General features: G+C 37.7%; 1 protein-coding gene and 1 long non-coding RNA gene across 5 annotated transcripts in view; one reads left to right on the top strand and one right to left on the bottom strand.

Annotated features, from left to right (window-relative positions):
* The window catches only part of PLA2R1 (phospholipase A2 receptor 1), a 118,677-nt gene extending 107,856 nt beyond the window's left edge, over positions 1-10,821 (top strand). Inside the window, exons 24-30 of one of the 2 annotated variants that reach the window (XM_055291987.2) lie at positions 207-445; positions 2,010-2,178; positions 4,227-4,367; positions 4,869-4,985; positions 6,484-6,660; positions 9,385-9,417; positions 9,550-10,821. In XM_055291987.2, coding sequence (XP_055147962.1) covers positions 207-445; positions 2,010-2,178; positions 4,227-4,367; positions 4,869-4,985; positions 6,484-6,660; positions 9,385-9,417; positions 9,550-9,764 — 1,091 coding nt within the window. In that variant the 3' untranslated portion in view covers positions 9,765-10,821. The remainder of the gene's footprint in view (positions 1-206; positions 446-2,009; positions 2,179-4,226; positions 4,368-4,868; positions 4,986-6,483; positions 6,661-9,384; positions 9,418-9,549) is intronic. The other variant, XM_063609478.1, reaches the window with a different exon arrangement.
* Positions 1-19,517, bottom strand: part of LOC129489443 (uncharacterized) — a 32,737-nt gene extending 13,220 nt beyond the window's left edge. Inside the window, exons 1-4 of one of the 3 annotated variants that reach the window (XR_010113672.1) lie at positions 18,827-19,517; positions 14,482-14,718; positions 8,687-8,744; positions 1-258 (exon numbers count right to left, since the gene is read on the bottom strand). The exon at positions 1-258 is cut by the window's left edge and continues 1,737 nt beyond it. This is a non-coding gene — a long non-coding RNA (uncharacterized lncRNA). Of the gene's footprint in view, positions 259-8,686; positions 8,745-14,481; positions 15,073-18,826 lie in introns of all 3 variants that reach the window. The other 2 variants (XR_010113671.1, XR_008659987.2) reach the window with 2 other exon arrangements.
* Positions 19,518-23,324: the final 3,807 nt, after the last annotated feature.

Here is a 23,324-nt window from a genome sequence, read left to right on the forward strand (position 1 = left end):
AAAAACAATTCATTAAATTTCCTGAGTGTTCTCATTTTTTCGCATCACTTACACTTTCAGATAGTGTTCTTGTTTTGAAACAGCTAGTTCCAGAAGAAAGTGCTCTGATCAACATGGATCATAGTGGCAAGGATCTGTGCTAAGCTTTGCGTCTTCATTTGTCATCCAGATGCTGCAAATGACTTTCGTTGATGTTCTTGTTCTAGATACTTCTGGACATGGTGTAAATACATCTGATATGTATCCAATGCCCAATACCTTAGAATATGGAAACAGAACTTACAAAATAATTAATGCAAATATGACTTGGTATGCAGCAATAAAAACCTGCCTGATGCATGGAGCACAGCTGGTCAGCATCACAGACCAGTATCACCAGTCCTTCCTCACTGTTGTCCTCAACCGGCTAGGATATGCCCACTGGATTGGACTGTTCACCACAGATGTAGGTATCCTAACTCCCTTGAGACATCCTTGAATAATTAGGTTTAGCATCTACCTCCTTCATGATCTTACCACTGAAATTAGCACTGAAAAAAAATCCCAAAAATAATAATAAATATAACACTTAAATAATTGGTTTATGCAATTACTTGACCAACCTTATGAACAGCCTATGACTACAAAATAAGAGTGCACACCTCTTTAGGGTAAACATCCACTTGCCTAATGTCTGGAAATTAATACCATTCAAAGGTTCTCTGAAAATTTCCAAGTACCCTGATACTGCCTTGCATGTGCACTGGAACACATCTGAAACTCAAGCACTGCATTTGGGAATTTGTGGCATTTAATGAATCCCCAAGAAAAAACGAATCATGCTTCTTGTCTAGAAATGTGATTATTAATTAGTTTAGTACCCCTTATAATTAAGCACTTGAGGTTTTATTTTCCTCTAGGGATGTGGTTTAGAGAATATGTTATTTTCATTTTTTTAAATAAAAATATTGTACACTCAAAGTAGTGAAAAGTAAACTAGTCTATCCTGACCCCTAGTTCTACTCCCTAATGTTAGTCATTGTGAACACTGTCTTGTGTGCCATCTAGAAATTTTCCATGTGTACACATATATATTCATGTAATGGAAGAATACGTACATTGTTTTTCAAGCACAAATGAGATCCTATTCTACATGCTGCCTTTAAACTTGCTTTTTAATTTAATATATTTTTTTACAACTTCACATGTCAGCACATATAAATCTCATGAATTCTTTAGAACGCAGCATGTAAGGATATACCACAACTTATTAAACCATTCTCCTGTGAATAGACATTTGGGTTCTTCTCAGTTTTTCACAGTTATAAACAATGCACAACAAATATCCTTGTGCCAGTAGGATAATTTTTTAGAAGTAAAATTGCTGCATACACTTAAAATTTTGACAAGTACTACCAAATTGCCCTCCAAGAGTTTGCACCAATTTACATGCCAACAACAGTATGTGATAATGTCTAGTTTTTTCACATCCTTGCCAACACCAAGTATTCTCAAAGTTTTCATCCCTGCCAGTGGGAGAGATAAATGAATGGTATTTCATGATTATTTATTGCATCATGTAGTACAGAATGTTTTAACTTTACGTAGTTAATTTTGCTTTATGGCCTCTGGATTTTCTATGACTTAGAAAGGTTTCCCCCACACCAACAGTACAAAAAAATTTAACCAAGTTTTCTTTAACATGTTTATGTTTTCAATTTTATGTTTGAATCTTTGATCAATCTGAAATATATTTCACTGTAAAAGATAAGGTACTGGTCCAATTTCACGCCAATTGCTCACTAGAAAATCATAGTGGCAGGGAGCCAAGAATTCCTAAAAATCAAAAAAGATCTCATTTGTGGCAGATATTCCTGTTTGTCAAGCTGTATTCACAGATGTCCTAGCCCCTCTTTAAAAAGGTGTGTGGAAGTAGCAATCGATGTGGGAATTGCAGTATGCTCAGATAACATTGGGTGATGCTGCCAGCAGTCATGGCAAAGAAATGATGACTCAGTTTTCCTCCACAGAATGGTCTTAATTTTGACTGGTCTGATGGCACCAAATCCTCTTTCACTTTTTGGAAAGATGAGGAGTCCTCCCTCCTTGGTGACTGCGTTTTTGCCGACACCAACGGACGCTGGCATAGCACAGCCTGCGAGTCATTTCTGCAAGGTGCCATTTGTCATGTGCCCCCCGGTAGGTACAATTCTATTCAACTCAAAAATATACCCTATGTAACTACTGTATGCAAGACATTGTGCTAAGCAAGGGATATGAGGATGAGTATAGTAAGAAGTCTCTGTCTTCAAGAAGCCTCTGGTCTGGTTGGTGATATAAAGAAAAACAGAACTACAAAATGATATAAGAGAGGTAGCAAATGTTATGGGGGTTATCAAGAAAAAGAATGCATTGTATTCATTTGGAGAAAGGTAGAAAGGCTTCTTGAAGGACATGGCAGTGCAGATGGGCCTTGATAAATGGGTGGGTGTAAATGGGTAATAATGGGACATGGAAAGGCATTCTGAGGAGAAAACCTGGATGAAAATGGGGAAGGAAGACAGGACAAGGCTTGTGTAAGGCAAAGCCGATGTTGGGATTTGCCTGAATGCAGGTTAGGCTTAAGGGAGGGGTGGGAAATTAAATGAGAAACATGGGCTTCAAGCATGTGTGGAGGACTTTGAGGATTCATGTTTAAATCAAAGATTGATAGGATTCCAGAGCTACAACAATGATGATGGTGATATTGTTTGGATATTTACTAGATATCTGGCTCTGCACTTTACATAATATCTCATTTACACTTAAAGTTCACCTGGCCTAACCCCTTTATTAAAAATGAAATGTAAACTCAGAGCATTAAATAGCTTCCTAAATGTCTCACAGCTGTCCATCACCAGTACCAAGAGTAGAAATCAAGTTTCCTGCATAGAATTCACTAACACAAGCTGGCCTCCTTTTAAATCTCTCCTTTAGTAAAAGTGCATGCATTTACTTACATTCTGGGTACTGTATCAAATAACATACAAATTTTATATCTTTAGATCAAAACAATTCAGGATTAAATGTAAATGATAGCCACATATATCTTAGAAAAGCTAATTCTGCTTCTAAAACACCATAAAAGCTGTCCTTCCCTTTTTTCCATTTTTTTTTTTTTTGTTGTTAGCACTTGCCTTTTCTTGGAATCTTGTCCTTTCAATAACAATGCATTTGTTGAATGCTTAAGAAGTGTCAGGCTCTAACTCATTGAAACTTCTCAACTTGTAAGGAAGGTGCCTCTGTGGCTCACACCAGTAATCCCAGCACTTTGGGAGGCAGAAGCAGGAGGACCTCTTCAGGCCAGGAGTTTGAGACCAGCTTGGTTAACACAGTGAGACTCTTTAAAAAAAAAAAAAAATTCAATTATCTGGGCTTGGTGGTATGTGCCTGTAGTCCTAGCTACTTGGGAGGCTGAGGCTGGAGGATCACTTGAGCCCAGGAGTTTGAGGCTGCAGTGAGCTGTGATTGTGCCACTGCACTTCAGCCTAGGTGACAGAGTGAGACTTTGTCTCTTAAAAAGTTTTTTGTAATTAAAAAAAATATTTTTAAAGGTTTTGTTGTTAGCTCTCTTTTATAGATAAAGAAACCAAGTGCAAGATAACATGCCCATGGCCACACAGCTAGTAAGTGGTGGAGCTGGGATCTCAGCATGGATGTGTCTAAGTCTCATGCTTGTTCTCTGAAATAAAGTCCCCCTGGAGTTCCCTTATTTATTTTATGTTATGCTATGTTATGATACTTTATTGAACGCATTATTTTCTTTCATAGGTTTATTAGTGGGTAAGGACTTTTCAAATCTGTGATACATGGCACTGCATGAAATGCATACATTTTGAAATCTCTTTTGCCAGAGTCAGTCAGCTGCCACTCTCTCTGGGAGTCATAGCCCCTGCTTGTTCCAACCTTTAGGATGCTAATTGTAAACATGAAAGAGCCGCCCTCACCCAGGCAGCACCCAAACTAAGCCTACAAAGCTGTGCCTTAACATATCTTGCTATGTTTAGGTAAAGATTATTTCTGTCAGAAATGCTATAAACTGGTCCTAGTTTTATAATCATTTACATGAAACCCAATCTTTTAGAGTATTACCATGAAAATCTTGTTACATATATTTATCTTGGTCTTTTATAGAATGTAATGTAATATTTATCTCAATAAATAAACCCAGTCACCACCCTGAAATCATAACTGGTTTTTCTTCACAGAAACAAGACAACCTGAACACCCAGAGTTGTGCTCGGAAACATCTATTCCCTGGGTGAAATTTAAAAGTAATTGCTACAGTTTTTCTACAGTCCTAGACAGTATGAGTTTTGAGGCTGCTCATGAATTTTGCAAAAAGGAAGGTAATTGTTTTTGTGATGGTAAAAATGCTTTCATGTGCTCCTTCTTGCCATTTCAGCAAACAATGTGGATTTCTTTATTCATCCCATTATTTAGTGACTTTAGGAGCAACAAAAACTGAACTATTTAAAAAATAAATACTATTGAAATTGCTTGTTTGGAGGACAGCTACTATATGAAACAATGTCCAGTGTAGAATTTGGAAACCTAAGATGATGTCTCAGCATACTGCACTTTCTGAAAAAAACGTTCCTTTTGCATGCATTTACATTATGAATTTTGAATGTTCCCTAAAATTAATATTCTATGCCTTAACTTCTGAAGTGCAAGCTTGTATCTTTTAAAAAATGTGGTTTTACTTTTTTAATTTAAAATCTCTTATTTACAATGGAAATTTTCACTTTTCAAAACCTGAGCTTTACAATTAATGGTATAGGAAACATTTTTTAAAGTATATTTATGTGTAAACACAAATATTCCTTTGCTACTTGTCTCTCTCATAGGTTCTAATCTTTTAACAATCAAGGATGAGGCTGAAAATGCATTTCTCCTAGAAGAGCTATTTGCTTTTGGTTCTTCTGTCCAGATGGTTTGGTTGAATGCTCAATTTGATGGTAACAGTAAGTGATTTGGGTAGAGGAGAGGACATAAATAAATACGTGGTTGTTAAAGCTGATGATAATGGCATCTGTGAGTCAGAAAACTCTCCTTGGATACGTTTTCTGAGAAAAAATAGCATGAAACCTAAAGCCATTTCTTCCAAAAACAACATTGCAACCCTTTTCTTTTTTTTTTTTTTTTTTTTTTTTTTTTTTTTTTTTCTTAGATATCAAGATTTATTGTAAGGACAGAATAATTATGATAGTAGGCAAGGATGCAACGATATATGTATAAACAATTACAACAGAGTCCAGAAACAAATCTAAATTGATACTTGACTCATGATAAATATATTAGTCAGCTCAGGCTGACATAAAATACCATAGACTGGGTAGCTTAAACAACCAAAATTTATTTTCTCACAGTTCTGAAGACTGGAAATCAAGATCAGAGTGCCAGCAGGGTCAATGTCTGGTGAAGGCTCTCTCCTTGGAGTGTAGATCACTGCCTTTTTAGTGCAACCCTTTTCTTTACCCTTTTGTTTTTAAAATAATCCCAGAACACCAAAAATAAAAACAAACAAACAATAACATGTTTATCTTTATTCTTAGCAGGAAGATGCTTGGCTGGAACTTTGTGTTCACAGACTTAGTCATCGCATACCAAAACCATATTTACTGGAAAATATCCCAGGTTTCTAAATGTTATAAAAGCACAATAGAGTTATGGAAATGTTTCCATGATGAACTGTGCTGTTAGGATTCTTATTTGCTACTCATAAAAACCAGAGTTTGTAATAAAATGGAAGCATGATATTCTTTTCTTTATGTAATTGATGGTTATTGAAAGGTACTTGTGAAGAAAATTATTTTAATTGGTATGGAGAGCTTGTTACAGTGGTGTACCAAGGTTGGAGGTGAGCCTACCCTTTCGAGGAGGAGTATTTTAATCACCAACATTGTTTAGAATTTCAAGCAGATGGTGATAATAAAAAGCAGACCAACTTTTAGTTAGCTGTATTGTTAGTTTTAAATTATTTTCAGACAATACACTATTGCCCACACATGGGATGGACTGTCCTACCGCCCCTACCCCCTTGGTACATGGCTCGCTTGCTATTAAAGAAATTCACTGTAAAATCTTTTTAGAAAGCCAGCCATTTTGTAATGATGAAGATGTTAGGACTTCAAAGGATTTTTCTTTACTCGATTAGTTTTGTTTACCAAATGATTTCTTTAAATCGATTATATATATATGGAATATTTCAAAATTCAAACTGTCACGTTAAGAAACATGATAACCTAAATGACCTAAATTAGAACACTGTACCTAAAATAAAGAGGCAACTTTATTAATGCCTACCTTTTGATGTTGAGTACATCACTATATTTACTGAGTTGAATGTATTATTTCAAGAGTCTCATTAAATTCAGGGGCTGCTTTTTATGGTTAATTCCAGTCTTAGTATGTTTGATAACCATGCACATAATTCATAATGAGTCAGCAATTTTCTCACAGATGAAACCATAAAGTGGTTTGATGGAACTCCCACAGACCAGTCAAACTGGGGCATTCGGAAGCCAGACACAGACTACTTCAAGCCCCATCATTGTGTTGCCCTGAGGATCCCTGAAGGATTATGGCAGCTATCCCCATGTCAAGAAAAAAAAGGCTTTATATGTAAAATGGAGACAGGTAGGTAAAGTCAGAGAGTAATTCTTCATTTTGATTCTACCTTAACTAATGTTGACTGACTTCTTTAGCATTTAAAGGTTTTAAAATCCAAGTTGAGAGGGTATTCAGATAGATTCTGACATTATTGTTGTGTTCTGCACCAAACAAGTCAGAGAATAGTTCAGTTCCTTCTTTCTCTGATATGAGAAAAAAAATCATTATAAGTCAACTCAAAGACTATGATTTTTCTTGTGTCACCCCGGTTGATCACCTAATGGGCAAAAAAGCATTTTCCCTCAAGCAAATAGAACTAGGAATGTAAACCAGCAACCTTCATTCTGGTGACTGCTACTCGGAATTTTTAAGGTTTATGTTCGGCCTCAGGAAATATAATCTAGGCTTATGTATATTTGCTGTAGACAAGAGGATGTGATTCTCTGTTGCAAGCATAATGTGTCATAAAAGTCACATTTTAACTTAATCATGAGCAACATACTTAGTGTTTAGTAATTAAAAAACAATAATTTCAGAAATCCAAGCTAGAAAATTCTAGTCACTGATGGTGGGAAAATGTCTATAATAATTACAGCAATTTCTAGATGTCAGTATTATAAAGGAGGGATCGCTGTGGCCTGGACTGCTAGAGAAGGCTTCAGACATGAGGTTTTAGGATCCCAAAGGATGAAGAGAATTATAGAAGCTGGAACAGAAGAGGAAAAGGCCCAGCCTGATTAAAGGCAGCAACTAAGAATGTGTTTCAGTTAGAGCAAAGGGCTCATGTTAGGGGGTGATGGGAATAAAATTGGATAGTAATGTAGGATCCTTTCACAGAGAGTGCCAGGCTAAAGAGCTGAACTTTGTGGTGGAAGAGACAGACCCCCTATGTGCCCTGTAGACACCTGTGATGAAGTAGAACTCATGAGGATATGAAGAGAAACATTTGTAATTTGAGTGATTAAACTAGGAAGGAAAGAGGAGGGGAGAAATAGGAAGAGAGAATCACCGGCCTTGGTAACTGATTTGAGCTGGGAATAAAGAAGAAAACACTGCAGGTGTGGGCACCAATGTTTGAAACCCCCACAGTGTGAGTCTCAACTCTGTGTCAAAAACATGGCTAAGCCTGATAAATAATGTGCCCAAGTTATCACTAGCTTTTAAATATCAAGAACAAATCAGAAACACCTCATGTCTTACAGGACTTTAAAGCTTCCTATAATGCAGATGACACCTCTTTCATCCTTTGCAGCAGCTTTCCAAGGTAGTGGAGCAATTTAAATATCCCCATTTTACAGACGGGAAAAGTGCCTGTCCAAACTGAGGCTACATCAAGGACTACAGAGAAAATTCTAAGTTTTCTAAGTGCTCCTTCCATGCTGCCCACTGCTTCTATCCAGAGAACAAACACTCTTAACAGTCTTTCTTAAAGATGTATCTTTATATTTAAAGTGGTGGTTATCCCAAGTACACTATAAAAATTATAGTACTATATTCAATTATCACTTGTATTCTGAAAATTTGTGCATCTGATATGCATCAATTTAAAAGAAGTGTCTTCATAAAAACACAGTAATACATATTTTCGACAGTTTAATGCAACGTTAAATGGCATTGTTTTTATATTAAAAGAACAAGTCTGGGCCGGGTGTGGTGGCTCACGCCTGTAATCCCAGCACTTTGGGAGGCAGAGGCAGGTGGATCACTTGAGGTCAGGAGTTTGAGACCAGCCTGGCCAACATGGCAAAATGCCATCTCTACTAAAAATACAAAAATTAGCCAGGTGTGGTGGCGCACACCCATAATCCCAGATACTAAGGAGGCTGAGGCAAGAGAATTGCTTGAACCCAGCGCAGAGGTTGCAGTGAGCCAAGATCGCGCCATTGTACTCTGGCCTGGGCAACAGAGTGAGACTTCGTCTCAAAAAAACAAAAAAGAACAAGTCTGTTTTTTAAAAGTATGGTTTTGCTATTAGTAACAGTGTTGTGATTTTTTTCATGTCTATCAGAGTGAATGAGCATCAGTAGGACACCAAGGCAGTTCTTTTACTCACAAATCCATTTCTTCATCTTCCTCTGGTTCACTCTCTATATCTTTCTCTGGATCTTTACCTAGATCAAAAATAGAAAAGTTCACATTTTGATATAACATCTACTTAAAAGATGTGTTTTTACAGTAGAAAGTTTTAAAACAGAAACTCTCTAACTTTTTGGATGGAGAAGCTGTTGCTCATTCCTCAAGACCCATGAGATCACAAAGGTGAGAAGATGCTGATTTAAAAATCCTTACAAAGGGGCAGGCAGATTATCATTGCTGGACAAACTCCATGTAAGATCCCAACAAAACTGTGAGTTCCTTGTATGCAGGTTTTATATTTGACTCTATATTTATTGCAGCACAGTGCTGGGACTGAATGGAAACTTCTTGGCTTAAAAAAAACAAGCAGGGTGTGTGTTTGTGAGCACTAATAACGATGATTACAGTAAATCAAAGGTCAGCACACTTTTTTTGTAAAGGGCCAGCTAGTAGACATTTTAAGCTTTGGGAGCCATATGGTCTCTGTCACATGCCATTGTAGCACGAAATCAGCTGTAATGATACATCAATGAATGAGTGTGGCTAAGTTCCAGTAAAACATTTCTTATAAAAACAGGGTCATGGGCCATAGTTTGCTGATCCCTGAGTAAGTAATGACATATTTTTGCTGAATTAAAAGAAAAACCTCATTTTAATTTTTGTATTTGATTTTAGATATTCGCACTGCAGAGGAGCTGCCAGAAAAAGGTATGTTTGAAACCATATAGAACATTTTGATTTTTCTTAGAAATAATAAGATAGAAAGCAACTGTATGACAGTATCTATATTACTTCATCGCCACTGAAGTTTTTCTTTTTAAAAAAAAAATCTTCTTTCAGGACCAAGTCACAGCATCATTCCTCTTGTGGTAGTACTGACACTGATAGTCATTGTGGCCGTTTGCACACTTTCCTTCTGCATATACAAGCACAACGGTGGCTTCTTCAGGAGACTTGCAGGGTTTCGGAATCCTTACTATCCTGCAACCAACTTTAGTACAGTACATTTAGAAGAAAATATTCTCATTTCTGATCTTGAGAAGAGTGACCAATAATAATGAGGTCAGTGAATGCCACAGCCACCAGGGTAAGTAAAGAAGACTAAACAGGAGTCTCATCTGTCTTTCCCTTTACAGCCCAGATGCCATTAGAATGTGAATTGGGTCACTATTTTAATTATTCTTGAAGTGATTACTGGTTTTGAATTTTAACCAAATCAGATGGGTTTTGATTTATTCATTTCCCTAAACTGTGATCCATTCTTAAAAGGGGGAAATTATGCATTGGTTGTTTTTCAGAAAGACAAGAACTATTAATTAAAAGAAACTCCCTATTGAAAACTCTGAAATCAATATGAATAATAGTTTTTGCATTAATGTATCTCTACCAAAATTTGGGGGAATTTTAAAACTAATCTGGTATCTATTCAGACATTTACCTGCACTCATATCATTAAGAAAGACAGAAAGAAGCAAAAAAAAAAAATTAATCTGGTATATGAGAGGAAAAGGAAAGGGCTTATAGGATGGTTCTTAGTTGTTTCTTTTGAATTCACTTTTAATAGCAGGATTTGGAAAATACTAATTTCTATGCTTAAGGGTCACAGGCTCTGGGCTCTCAACTCATATTTAAGGTGACATTCATTTTTATTAGGTCTAACATCTCAAGCTAAAGGAGAAAGAAAAATACCTTCTTTTAAATGGCAAAGACCTTCATTAGCAGCACACTTTTATAAACAACCATATAGTTAAAATGTGGACTTAAACCTTCAATTACTAAATGATGATTAAGTTGGATATTTTAAAATGTCTTATAGATAAGCTTAAAGTAATATATTGAAACTTTAACAGTTGTACTGTTAAAACTCATGGACTTTCTGAAAAACTACAGATATAAAATAATATGTAACACTCTTAACAACTGGAAGATATAAAATGTAACTTGGATTTAAAGGAGAAGAGCTAAAGATCTGAATTATAGTCTCATTAGAACCAGACAGACGTTGTTGAGAAGTACTAAATTAGTAATCTAGATATCTTTATTATGTAAATGAGTTTAGATGTTCCATTTAATAATTTTCTGGGAACGATCTCCTTTTATATTAGTCTGGTTAGTGTAGATGGTAAATAATGATTATGGTTCTGTCTGTAAATAAAAAATTACAAATTTTATTTTCCTTTATTAGTTCCTTATAAAGAAAACAGCTTCATAATCAATATCTAAAAATTTACCCATTACATAACTGTTTATTGAATTTTATCAAGAAAAAAGTGTGCTGGGCATGGTGGCACGCACCTGTAGTCCCAGCTACTTAGGAGGCTGAGGGAAGAGGATCAACTGAGCTCAGAAGTTGAAGGCTGCAGTGAGCTATGGTTGCGCCACTGCACTCCAGCCTGGGCAACTGAATGAGACCCCAACTCAAAAAAGTGCTGTTCTAGAAACAGAGGTACTAAGGTGAGCAACTTGGGGTAAGGGCTATCTTTTCATGGCACTTATTTGCTAACAAGGGAAAACTGACAGTAACTCAGTAAAGAAATGCATATGCAGAAAATAGCAAGTGGTTATGAAAATGAAGTAAGGTTCCATGATAGAGAGAAACTGGGGGACTCTTGGGGCCTCCCTGAGAGTGTGCATTTTAATTATTACAACCAACTGCCTCAAAACCAGTGGCCACTAGTCACAAGGGGGAGCTCTGAGAGAAAGTATGAATAAATTTCTAAGAGGCAAACCATTATCATTAGAAATACAATTTGAAGAGCATACTACTAAGAATGGAATCCTTGTGGCCTGCAACAGTTAATCCAGCTTCCAAAAGCAGCTCTTTGCTACTGTTATAATAATTTACACACTGGGACAGTCTACCTCCATAATCTTTTTAAGTATTGGGACTTCATTTTTTAAAAGATATTATATTATGTGGCAGTTGCATATTTATGACTCAAAAGAATAATTGGCTTGAATTCACCAGATGGTATAAAAGCCCAATTTAACAATCTTTTGAGTGGAATTAAAGCTCTGTTCTTTTCAATGGACTTGGTAAAAACTGCTAATCAACCAGCCTTCCAGTCAAGGTATATAGTCACACATAATAATTTGACAAAATACACCATTAGGAAAGTGATTTTGCAGAAAGAAGCTGTATTGCTTGTCAATGCTCCATACTTTGATGTTTAGTATTGAACAACATCTCCAGAGAATCTAGACCTATGGACAGATCACACACTTCTTGCCATTACTGAATTTGCAGAAATAGTACTGAAGTATTCTGCTACAGTTTTATATTTGCATTTTTTTGAAACTTTTTTTCACTTTTTTTTTTTTTTTTTTTTTGAGATGGAGTCTTGCTCTGTTGCCAGCAGGAGTACAGTGGCGTGATCTCAGCTCACTGCAACCTTTGACTGCCTGGTTCGAGTGAGTTTCCTGCCTCAGCCTCCCAAGTAGCTGTGATTACAGGCACGTGCCACCACGCCCAGCTAATTTTTTTATTTTTAGTAGAGATAGGGTTTCACCGTGTTGGCAGGATGGTCTTGATCTCCTGACCTCGTGATCCACCTGCCCCAGCCTCCCAAAGTGCTAAGATTACAGGCATGAGCCACCGCACCTGGCCTCATCTGTATTTTTAATGTAAACTAGATTTTATAGCTGTAAGTCGAAAAGAAAAAAAAGTAGCAGGTAATGGGTATATTATACACTATTTGGATGATGGTTACACCAGACTTTACCACAACATACTGTATTTATGTAACAAAATTACACTTGTACTCCTTACATTTATGCCAAAAAAGCGGCAGGATCACAAATTCACACATAGTTAATGTGCCCCTCAAACAGTCAATTATTTTCTATGACTAACCTGAGGATCTTTATAGACTCTGAGTAATGGAAATGCGTGGGTTTTTCCATTTAACAATATATTTCATGGATTAGAAGAATCAATATCGTGAAAATGGCCATACTGCCCAAGGTAATTTATAGATTCAATGCCATCCCCATCAAGCTACCAATGCTTTCTTCACAGAATTGGAAAAAACTACTTTAAAGTTCATATGGAACCAAAAAAGAGCCCGCATCACCAAGTCAATCCTAAGCCAAAAGAACAAAGCTGGAGGCATCACGCTACCTGACTTCAAACTACACTACAAGGCTACAGTAACCAAAACAGCATGGTACTGGTACCACAACAGAGACATAGATCAATGGATCAGAACAGAGCCCGCAGAAATAATGCCACATATCTACAACTATCTGATCTTTGAGAAACCTGACAAAAACAAGCAATGGGAAAAGGATTCCCTATTTAATAAATGGTGCTGGGAAAACTGGCTAGCCATATGTAGAAAGCTGAAACTGGATCCCTTCCTTACACCTTATACAAAAATTAATTCAAGATGGATTAAAGACTTAAATGTTAGACCTAAAACCATAAAAACCCTAGAAGAAAACCTAGGCAATACCATTCAGGACATAGGCATGGGCAAGGACTTCATGTCTAAAACACCAAAAGCAATGGCAACAAAAGCCAAAATTGACAAATGGGATCTAATTAGATCTAAAGAGCTTCTGCACAGCAAAAGAAACTACCATCAGAGTGAACAGGCAACCTACAAAATGGGAGAAAATTTTCGCAACCTACTCATCTGACAAAGGGCTAATATCCAGAATCTACAATGAACTCAAACAAATTTACAAGAAAAAAACAAACAACCCCATCAAAAAGTGGGAGAAAGACATGAACAGACACTTCTCAAAAGAAGACATTTATGCAGCCACAAAACACATGAAAAAATGCTCATCATCACTGGCCATCAGAGAAATGCAAATCAAAACCACAATGAGATACCATCTCACACCAGTTAGAATGGCCATCATTAAAAAGTCAGGAAACAACAGGTGCTGGAGAGGATGTAGAGAAATAGGAACACTTTTACACTGTTGGTGGGACTGTAAACTAGTTCAACCATTGTGGAAGTCAGTGTGGCGATTCCTCAGGGATCTAGAACTAGAAATACCATTTGACCCAGCCATCCCCTTACTGGGTATATACCCAAAGGACTATAAATCATGCCACTGTAAAGACACATGCACACGTATGTTTATTGCAGCACTGTTCACAATAGCAAAGACTTGGAACCAACCCAGATGTCCAACAACAATAGACTGGATTAAGAAAATGTGGCTCATATACACCATGGAATACTATGCAGCCATAAAAAATGATGAGTTCATGTCCTTTGTAGGGACATGGATGAAACTGGAAACCATCATTCTCAGTAAACTATCGCAAGGACAAAAAACCAAGCACCGCACGTTCTCACTCATAGGTGGGAATTGAACAATGAGAACTCATGGACACAGGAAGGGGAACATCACACTCTGGGGACTGTTGTGGGGTGGGGGTGCGGGGAGGGATAGCATTAGGAGATATACCTAATGCTAAATGACGAGTTAATGGGTGCAGCACACCAACATGGCACGTGGATATATATGTAACAAACCTGCACATTGTGCACATGTACCCTAAAACTTAAAGTATAATAATGATAATAATAAAAAAAAACAATATATTGGGCTATTACAGTTACAACAGTCTTCTTTCGGGTTAAATATTTCTTCTCTTGAAGGGTCCACTCCTTATTAAAGATAAGATTAAACTGAATGTTTACTTAAACATTCAGTCTTCTGGAGTTTCTTTACTCTTCTCAAAATGGTGGTTGGATATATAAGAACTTTGCTGTGTCCTGGTAGTGTTGAGGGGAGAAGGTGATAACTTACTGTGGATGTATGTTAGCTGGTGTCCACTGAGAACAGCTGTCTGGCCTCACTGCTGGGAATTCTGCTGGCATCTGCTGTGAAGTCTGCAGTTGCTTTAATCTGTAGTCCGTTCTCTTTGATTTGGCCTCATTCTGGCTGTCCTTGGTGCTGTCTTATCTCTTAAGAACTGGCTGTGTCTCCTGTTGAATTCCCTATCTGGACACTGCAGTTCTTGGCTACAAGGCAGTCACTTCACCCCTGCGGTGGTGAGATCCCATTAGCTACTATTAGCTACTCTTTTCATCCAGAAAGGTGAAATGCCATAGCAAACAATCCCACAGTCTTGGTGGATTAACACAGCAAAGGTTTATTTCTCACCCACACCTGCATGGGCTGGCAAGAGGACTTTGCTCTATTCAGTCATTCATGGGTCCATGCTCCTCCTATATAGCCAGCCCTCTGTCTCCTAAAGCCTGAAGTCCTCCATGGGCCTCCAATCTGTGGCTGACAGAGGATGTTAACTTGAGACCCATCTTTGATTCAGTATGGAGTTTCCACAGGCTGTTGAAATACATCCTCTAAGTCAACAGTCTTCAAACTGGGGACATATGCCTAAGGAATGCAGGAGCATGGGTATTTAAGAAACATAATTTCCAGAATCTTCATGTATATTTTTTCTTAAAACTGATTTGCCTGAGAGCACCCCTGGTTCTTCTTCCCCACCTCTCTTAACACAAATGCCTTTCTCTACCTTTAAAAAGAAAAAGAATGCCTTTCTCTACCTTTAGAAAGAAAAAGAAATGGCTTTCATTTCAGATCTTACCATGGGAAAATCCTCCATGGCTCCAAAGAAAAATATTCAAAGTATTGGTATCAGTGAAGCTTCTTTTAATAAAGAAATCATAAACTCATTCTGTAGATCCTCACGTCTTTCTCTGTGTTAGGACATTTTTCTGTTAAAGTTCAAGCGATGACTTAGAAATGAGTTATTTTTCCCCATGTTCATATATTCTGAATTAATATGTATTATACAGTGCAACAGCTGGAGTGATAACTACTTTCATTTGAAAATTTATCTCATCTATTTCCTGACTATTGTCAGAGAATAAGCTATAGAAAAAGTCTGGTGAAAGCAAAGTGAAGCATGTGTTGCCAAGAACCTAACATCTTATGTTATCCAGAAGAAAGTCCCAAGGCTTGATTTATCTTAGATTTCTATGTGAGTTGTGAGGATGAGTATTAACAAGCTTATCTGAACTGAAAAATGAATTCAGACCTTTTCTGAACTTTATTTTATTTGGCTCATTGGTTTGACAACAAGGATTGACTTTACCCATTAAGTTTTATGATGAACATTTTGTATTAATTGAATGAACTAAATCTGCTGCTCTTGTATTCTGATTAAAGCTTGTAATAGGATAAAGGCATTTTAATAGAAAAATAGTACTGACCGAACTATAATGAAGTGATATTTTACTTTTCCTAGCCTTCATTTGTATATCAGGTAAAGCAAGGTGCCTGTAAGTGAAAGAGTAACAGGCATAATGAACAGTTATTTGAAGAGTCTTAGTAAAGCCTTTTAATTTTACTTGTAGGAAATTGACATGAATCATTCTAATGACTGGGTAACAAATCACTTTGTAAGTAGGGTGTTTCCAGTTCTATGCTTTAAGAAAAACTGAAGGAGAACATAATCAAGCAGTTGGTTGATATAGAAAATAATTTTTAATGTAGAATCACTGATTTTTTTGGCACCTATGAGAAAGGAATTCAAATAATAGAGGAATATTGTTATAACAAACCTCCTTTTATTCCCATCTACTTATTTACATGAACAAAGTTTCTATGTTAGGATAAGTTAGAGTATGCTGTGGAAACAGACCCTGTAATACTAGTGGTTAAAAACAAAACTCAGAAGTTAATTTATTGATCATGGCGAAGCCTGCTATGGTCAGGACACTTGCCTCCAAGCAATAACTCACAGATCCAGGCTGTGTCCTACCTCCAGAACATGGGGCTTCCACTGCTGCTATGGCACTAGAGAACTGTGAAGTTCCCAGGTTTAGGAAGAAACACGTGGCACTTCCACTTGCATGTCATTGGCTGGAAGTAGTCACATGACCTAACCTAACTGAAAGGAAGTCCAGGAAGTCTTCCCCTTTGTGTGCTCAGGAAAGAGGATAATGGGCTACAGATAGCACCAGCAATTGCTGCCAGAGTTTCCCAGCATGTATAGCTACAAAAAAAGAAAAGAGAGAACAGAATTGATGCTGAACCTTGATTTATACTAGCAGCTTTTAATACTAATTAATTTTTATCTATGATATATCCATTTCATTAAGAGATCCATTTGCTATCATTTTAGTTTGACATATACTATCTTATTTTAATCTTTGTAACATATTTATTTTGTTCTGATCAATTGTATACTAACAATAATTGAAATGACAACTCAATATAGAAGAAAATGTATAATACTTAGAGCCTATATTCACAGGGACTTCTTAAAAAATAATTTTAGGCCAGGTGCGGTGGCTCACGCCAGTAATCCCAGCACTTTGGGAGGCCGAGGCGGGTGGATCACGAGGTCAGGAGATCGAGACCATCCTGGCTAACAAGGTGAAACCCCGTGTCTACTAAAAATACAAAAAAATTAGCCGTGTGTTGTGGCGGGCGCCTGTATTCCCAGCTACTCGGGAGACTGAGGCAGGAGAATGGCGTGAACCCGGAAGTCGGAGTTTACAGTGAGCCGAGATGGCGCCACTGCACTCCAGCCTGAGCGACAGAGTGAGACTCTGTCTCAAAAAAAAAAAAAAAATTAATTTATATATATATATTTTTACTGCAGGAAAATATGACAAGTTAATGAATAAAATATTTCACAAATTATATTTCATTAGGATAAAATTCTGTGGGGGAGTTGGAACGGAAATACAAGATTGAAAGAAAGTAATATCTCTGACTGCTGAAGAGGTTATTTGTGTGTATTTCTATTTTTAAATAGATTATGATAGAATTCAAATTGTTGTAGTATCTCCAGTCAAAGGAACTTAGGCTTCTTGAGAAAGTGGTTGATTGCAGGTCTAAGGCAGGAAAATACAAGATGAAACTGGAATATCTTGTGATGGCAGAAAATAAGGAGGTGCTCACAAAAAGATGGGAAATGTCTGAAGGGTACAGGAACCAACCTGAAGGAGCTCTCCAGTGGAAATGTTGGAACAATTTGAACAAAAAATAAAAAATTATAATATTGGATTATAACCCACACAATAAATATCTGTGTCCATACTGATGTAAACAATTGAATGAGTGAATGAATGAGTGAAAAGAAGAAACAGTTCTTCTCCCCAGTAAATTCCAATTAATAAATGTAGAAGAAATGGGAGAAACAAAAATCACTATCAGGAAAACACAACAGTAATAATTGTTGGCAAGACCTACCAGTTGGTGCAAAAGTTAGTGGGTGACTGTTTGAGGAAAAACAGAATATTTGCATAACCTTAAGAGTATTTCCCCCAAAATAATCACTAATTACAAAGGGAAAGTAATAACTTTACAGTAGAGAAACTTCTTTAATCAAGGGATCAAGGTTAACAGAAGCAGTAATAAGCCACATCAGCATCATGTACCCCCAGTATGGCATTGAGAAGGGCACATGACTTCTTTGGTATCCTCCCCAAAATGCATAATCTCAATCATGAAAAAACATTAGACAAATCCAAGTTGAGGGACATTCCACAAGATAAATGATCACTTCGAAAGTGTCCAGGTCATGAAAGATAAGGAAAGATTGAGGAAACATCAAGGATTTGAGGACACTAAAGAGATGACAACTACGTGCAAGTTGAAATCCTCAAATGGATCATGGAACAGAAAATGGTCATTATGGGAAAATGGGAAAGTAAAATAAAGTCTGTGGTTTAATTAATAGTATTGTACCAGTATTCGTTTCTTCGTTTGGATGATTATACCATGGTTTTATGAGATGTACCATTAGAAGAAGCTGAAGGAGGCTGTACAGGAACTCTCTGGACTAAGTTGGCAATTTTTCTGTAAACCTAAAATTATTTCAATATAAAAAGTTAACATTTTGCTATGATATTAGACACCACCGGATATATTAAAAGGGTGATAAGGCACTTTTATTTTTACATGTCATTATTTATAATATTCTGAAAATTGCATCCTAATTATAAAAAATTTTGGCTGTCAACTTAGAAATGCATGAAGCAATATGCCTTCTTTCACAATTCTTTTAACAATTTTGTATGCTAGCCAAAAAGTTTGAGGACCACTGCTATATGACATTTTTTCTCTCCTGTCTCAGATAAGAAGCAGGGCAAAACCCTGTGTGTCTCCAACTTACCTAACACACCATCCGCTGTAGGATTAGGACCCAGACACGTGTAGCTGCAGGCCATGCTGACTTCCATCTGCTCTCTTTTCTCTGCATTCTTCTTTTGTGTCACTTCCCTGTCTTGTCAGTACTTCTAATTCTCATACTCCTGCTATCCCCTACAACCTCATGCCTTAGTATTAATAGGGTACGGCAGGGAAAAACTCACTTAGTTTCCATTTTGTTCTTGGAGAAGAAAAATTTGGAGACATTTCCAAAATGGCATGTACATCATAATTCTTATTGACAACATTTATAAGAAACTTTGACTGTAGTGATTATCAAGATACATGCTTCGAATATTTATTCCGTCTTTCCCCACCTTTCAAAATAAGGATTTAGAGCAGGAGTTGGCAGGGCCAAATCCAGCCTGCAGCCTATTTTGGAAATAAAGTTATTGGGACGCTGCCATTCCCATTCACTCACATACTGTGCATGACTGCTTTCATGCTTCCATGACAGAGCCGAGTGGTTGCAACAGAGACCGAATGGCCTGCAACGCCTAAAATATTTACTTTCTGGACCTTTACAGGAAGTTTGCCAACCCCTGATTTAGAAAGTGAAAACCTAAATGGGGAAGTCTTACATACTTTAACGTATCTTAGCAAGCACTGCTTTGTTAATGTATGTGGACAGCACTCAAAATATATCAATAAACAATTCTGATCAGTAAACATTTATTTAGAGCCTATTGTGGCCCAGAGAGTGTCCTGTGCTCAGAGGCATAAATACCAATAACACCCCATCTCTCCCCTCATGGAACTCAGTCTTGGGGGAGAGAAATATGTAAATGATAAGTGCAATGCAATGTGACACAAATAATATCAAGAGGAAGAGAATCAGAAAAAAAAGGAAAGGGAACTGATTAATTCTGTCAGAAGTAGAGAAAGGCTTAACAAGATAAATGATATGTATTAAGTTGTAGGAAATGTTAGATAAACAGCTTTCTTTAGTATTTTTTGAGTTAGAAAGCAAGTTTTTAGCTTGGGGTCAGAATATTTTTAGAGAAAAATTTAAAAATGTGCCTAAATCTGAAATTCCGGATTTAAAAAAGTGAAAATCTGCATGTGCCTCTTATACCTAATGACGAATTCTAATTGCAGAAGAATGCCAGTAACTAAAACCACAAAATGAACCCTATGTATACTGGTGACCTTCTTTACTCAGAATTAATTAACACAAGCACTTGTTTCTTGCAGAGCACTTTGCTGTAATTTAGAACAAATTAAGGGAAAAAATCATTCAAGTGCTGTTTTCTTCACACCGTGAAGTAAGCATGATGGACCAAAGTTAACTCATTTAAAATATTATCATCCATTTCTTGTAATTATGAATAGCAATACCATCTTTTTTCTTCAAAAAAAAAAAAGACATCCTGTTCTATGCTATTTTCAACTTGTTTCCTGTGCTTCTATTTATTAATGGAAATTGATTTTTCAAGATTAATGTAAAATGTGTTTCTGTTTCTCCCATTAAGTCTCTTATTTATATTAGATTCAATGTATATGTGCCTGGATATTTTTCAAATAAATATATTTTTAATATAATACAGCAAATTGCAAATTGTTAAAGGATCATTTGTAATGTTTTCTCTTGGCCCTCCCTAGCCCTGAAACTGTGGCTTTATTATTGTCTTCACACAGTTGTTTGTGAATTAACTTGAGCTCCTTGAGTTCCTACTTCTAAGAGATTATTTCAACTTTACTCTTTACCTTCTTAGTATACAGAGCTTGGTAGGAGCTGGAAACCCAACTCACAGATTTAGGAAACAGTGGGTTCTTGTCCCTGTGGACATCAGAGCTGGAGGGAGGGAGAGATAGAGAACCCGAAGGCAGAACAAGGAAAAACTCAAAGAAAGGAACGGGGAGGAATGGAAACGTAACAGGAAATGTTGCCTCAGCGAGTCACCAAGGGCTTTGGAGTTCCTGGCCCAAAATGTGGTTCTGTGCAGGCTGAGGACAAACTTCAAGACAGAGCATGCCTTAATCAATGTGCTAAGCCACTCCACTGGCTCGGGCAGCCCTTAAGCAAGGGCTCTTCTGATCAGACAAGGAATTGTTTCCTTCCCTTTTACTCCAGATGACACCTAAAGGTGCAAAAGAAAACCATCTCTGCACACTACCAAACAGAGGGTGCGTGAATGAAGCAGAATCTCCTGACCACAGGCAAGGACTGGAGAGCTTGGTGAAACTGGTGCTCAAGGTAGAAATTCCCTGCAATTGCTGCTGTAACTTATACTGAACGTCCCAAGCGAAGTGAAGGGAGAAAAGCGAGATATTAAGCAAGAAGGCCTACTTGTTTATGCATTGCTTTAGAAGATAATCTGTAATTGCATATTAATAAGTAAAGTTAACTTTACACTTAAATAAGAACCTATATTTGTTACTGCATTTGAATCACTCTTATCTGACTTAGTTGGTCAGGAAATCAAAAAAGTCAGTTAAAGGAAGGAATCGTAAGAATTGTTTTAATATTAGTTTAAACATTTTATTTTCTATTAGAACACATAAACATATATTTATCCGCTAATCTTTCGGTGTAGGGACAATGTCATTCCTTTTAATATTCCTTCCTGTTGGTTTTATGCATAAAGCATATCTATAAGGTGTTGTTCACAATCTCCAGTTTTTAGTAAATGAAAATGAAACCCTGTCTCTGCAAAAAATACAAAAAAGTTAGTAGAGTGTGGTGGTGCATGCCTGTAGTACAGCTGCTTGGGAGGCTGAGCCCGGGGAGACTGAGATTGCAGTGAGCTGTGATCACACCGCTGCACTCCAGCCTGGGCAACAGAGTGAGACCCTGTCTCAAAAATAAAGATAGCGGTAGAACAATTTGAGTGCAAGCCCTAAATGTGTATAATTTTCCTCAATATCTGTAGTTGTCTTGCTCAATAATAGCTCACTGCAATGTCAAACTCCTGGACTCTAGCAAGCTTTCTCCCTCAGCCTCCTGAGTAGCTGGGCCCGCAGGCCCATACCACCACGCCCAGCTTATTATTTTAAAAAACTTTTGTAGAGACGGGGTCTCGCTCTGTTGCCCAGGCTGTTCTCAAACTCCTGGCCTCAAGTTGTCCTCCTTCCTCACCCTGCCAAAGTGCTAGGATTGTAGGCATGAACCATTGCACCTAGCCCTATTTTATGTTTTACAAACTGTATAATTACAATGTCTAGTACAATTGGCATTAACAGATTTGGGAACAAACACAACCAACTGGTGCTAAGCATATGAGGGAACCCATGGGTGGAGCAGCCTGGACTGCCTTATTTCACAGGTAGCTTGGCTGGTGCCACAGCACAGGTAAGTGGTAAGGTGCGGCTTCAGCTATTCGTGTTTGAGACTTATTCCACGTACAGAAAGTCAGACTTTCCCTCAGAACTGAACTCTGGAATCCACACAGAATAGATCTGAGCATAAATAAGCAAGCAAGAAAGAGAATAGCTCCCCCAGGCCACCTGTCAGATTGGAACTTGATTTAACTTGCCTGAAAAAGGAAATCACGGAGGTGCTGAGGAAGGGGTGGGAAGAGAAACAGTCCCCTGTGGAAGCAGGCTCAGAGACAGGTGTCCTCAGCAGTTTTGGGAGAAGGGACTTGCACTTCTGAAGCCAAGGCTCCTAGGGATATGGCTAAATGATTTCAGGGTTCCAAGGACATCCCTGTGGTGAGGTGGATACATTATTAGGATCTGCCGTAAGCACAACTTCCTTCATTTCATTTCCACGTTCACCAAAAATCTCTAGCTAGGATTTAAGTCCTCTGTGTAGGCATGTCTGGCATTGAGAGAGAGTCTGACTCCGACTTTGAGTATATTAGACCCCTAGGAGGATCTAATAATTTCCAAGGCTTTTGGGGGGAACAGGTGGTGTTTGGTTACATGAGTAAGTTTTTTAGTGGTGATTTCTGAGATTTTTGGTGCACCCATCATGCAAGCAGTGTACACTGTAACCAACATGTAGTCTTTTTTTTTTTCTGAGACAGGGTCTCACTCTGTCTCCCAGGCTGGAGTGTAGTGGCGCAATCTCTGCTCACTGCAAGCTCTGCCTCCTGGGTTCACGCCATTCTCCTACCTCAGCCTCCCAAGTAGCTGGGACTACAGGCGTATGCCACCATGCCTGGCTAATTTTTTGAATTTTTAGTAGAGACGGGGTTTCACCGTGTTAGCCAGGATGGCCTCGATCTCCTGACCTCGTGATCCACCCACCTTAGCCTCCCAAAGTGCTGGGATTACAGGCATGAGCCACCACGCCTGGCCACCAATGTGTAGTCTTTTATCCCTCACTTCTCTCTCACCGTTCCCCCTGAGTCCCCAAAGCCCATCATATCATTCTTATGCCTTTGGGTCCTCATAGCTTAGCTCCCACTTATGAGTGAGAACATACGACGTTTGGTTTTCCATTCCTGAGTGACTTCACTTAGAATAATTGTCTCCAATTCCATCCAGGTCACTGCGAATGCCATTATTTCATTCCT

The sequence above is a fragment of the Symphalangus syndactylus genome, chromosome 9 (assembly GCF_028878055.3).
Source record: "Symphalangus syndactylus isolate Jambi chromosome 9, NHGRI_mSymSyn1-v2.1_pri, whole genome shotgun sequence".
In the NCBI taxonomy this organism is placed as follows: domain Eukaryota; kingdom Metazoa; phylum Chordata; class Mammalia; order Primates; family Hylobatidae; genus Symphalangus; species Symphalangus syndactylus.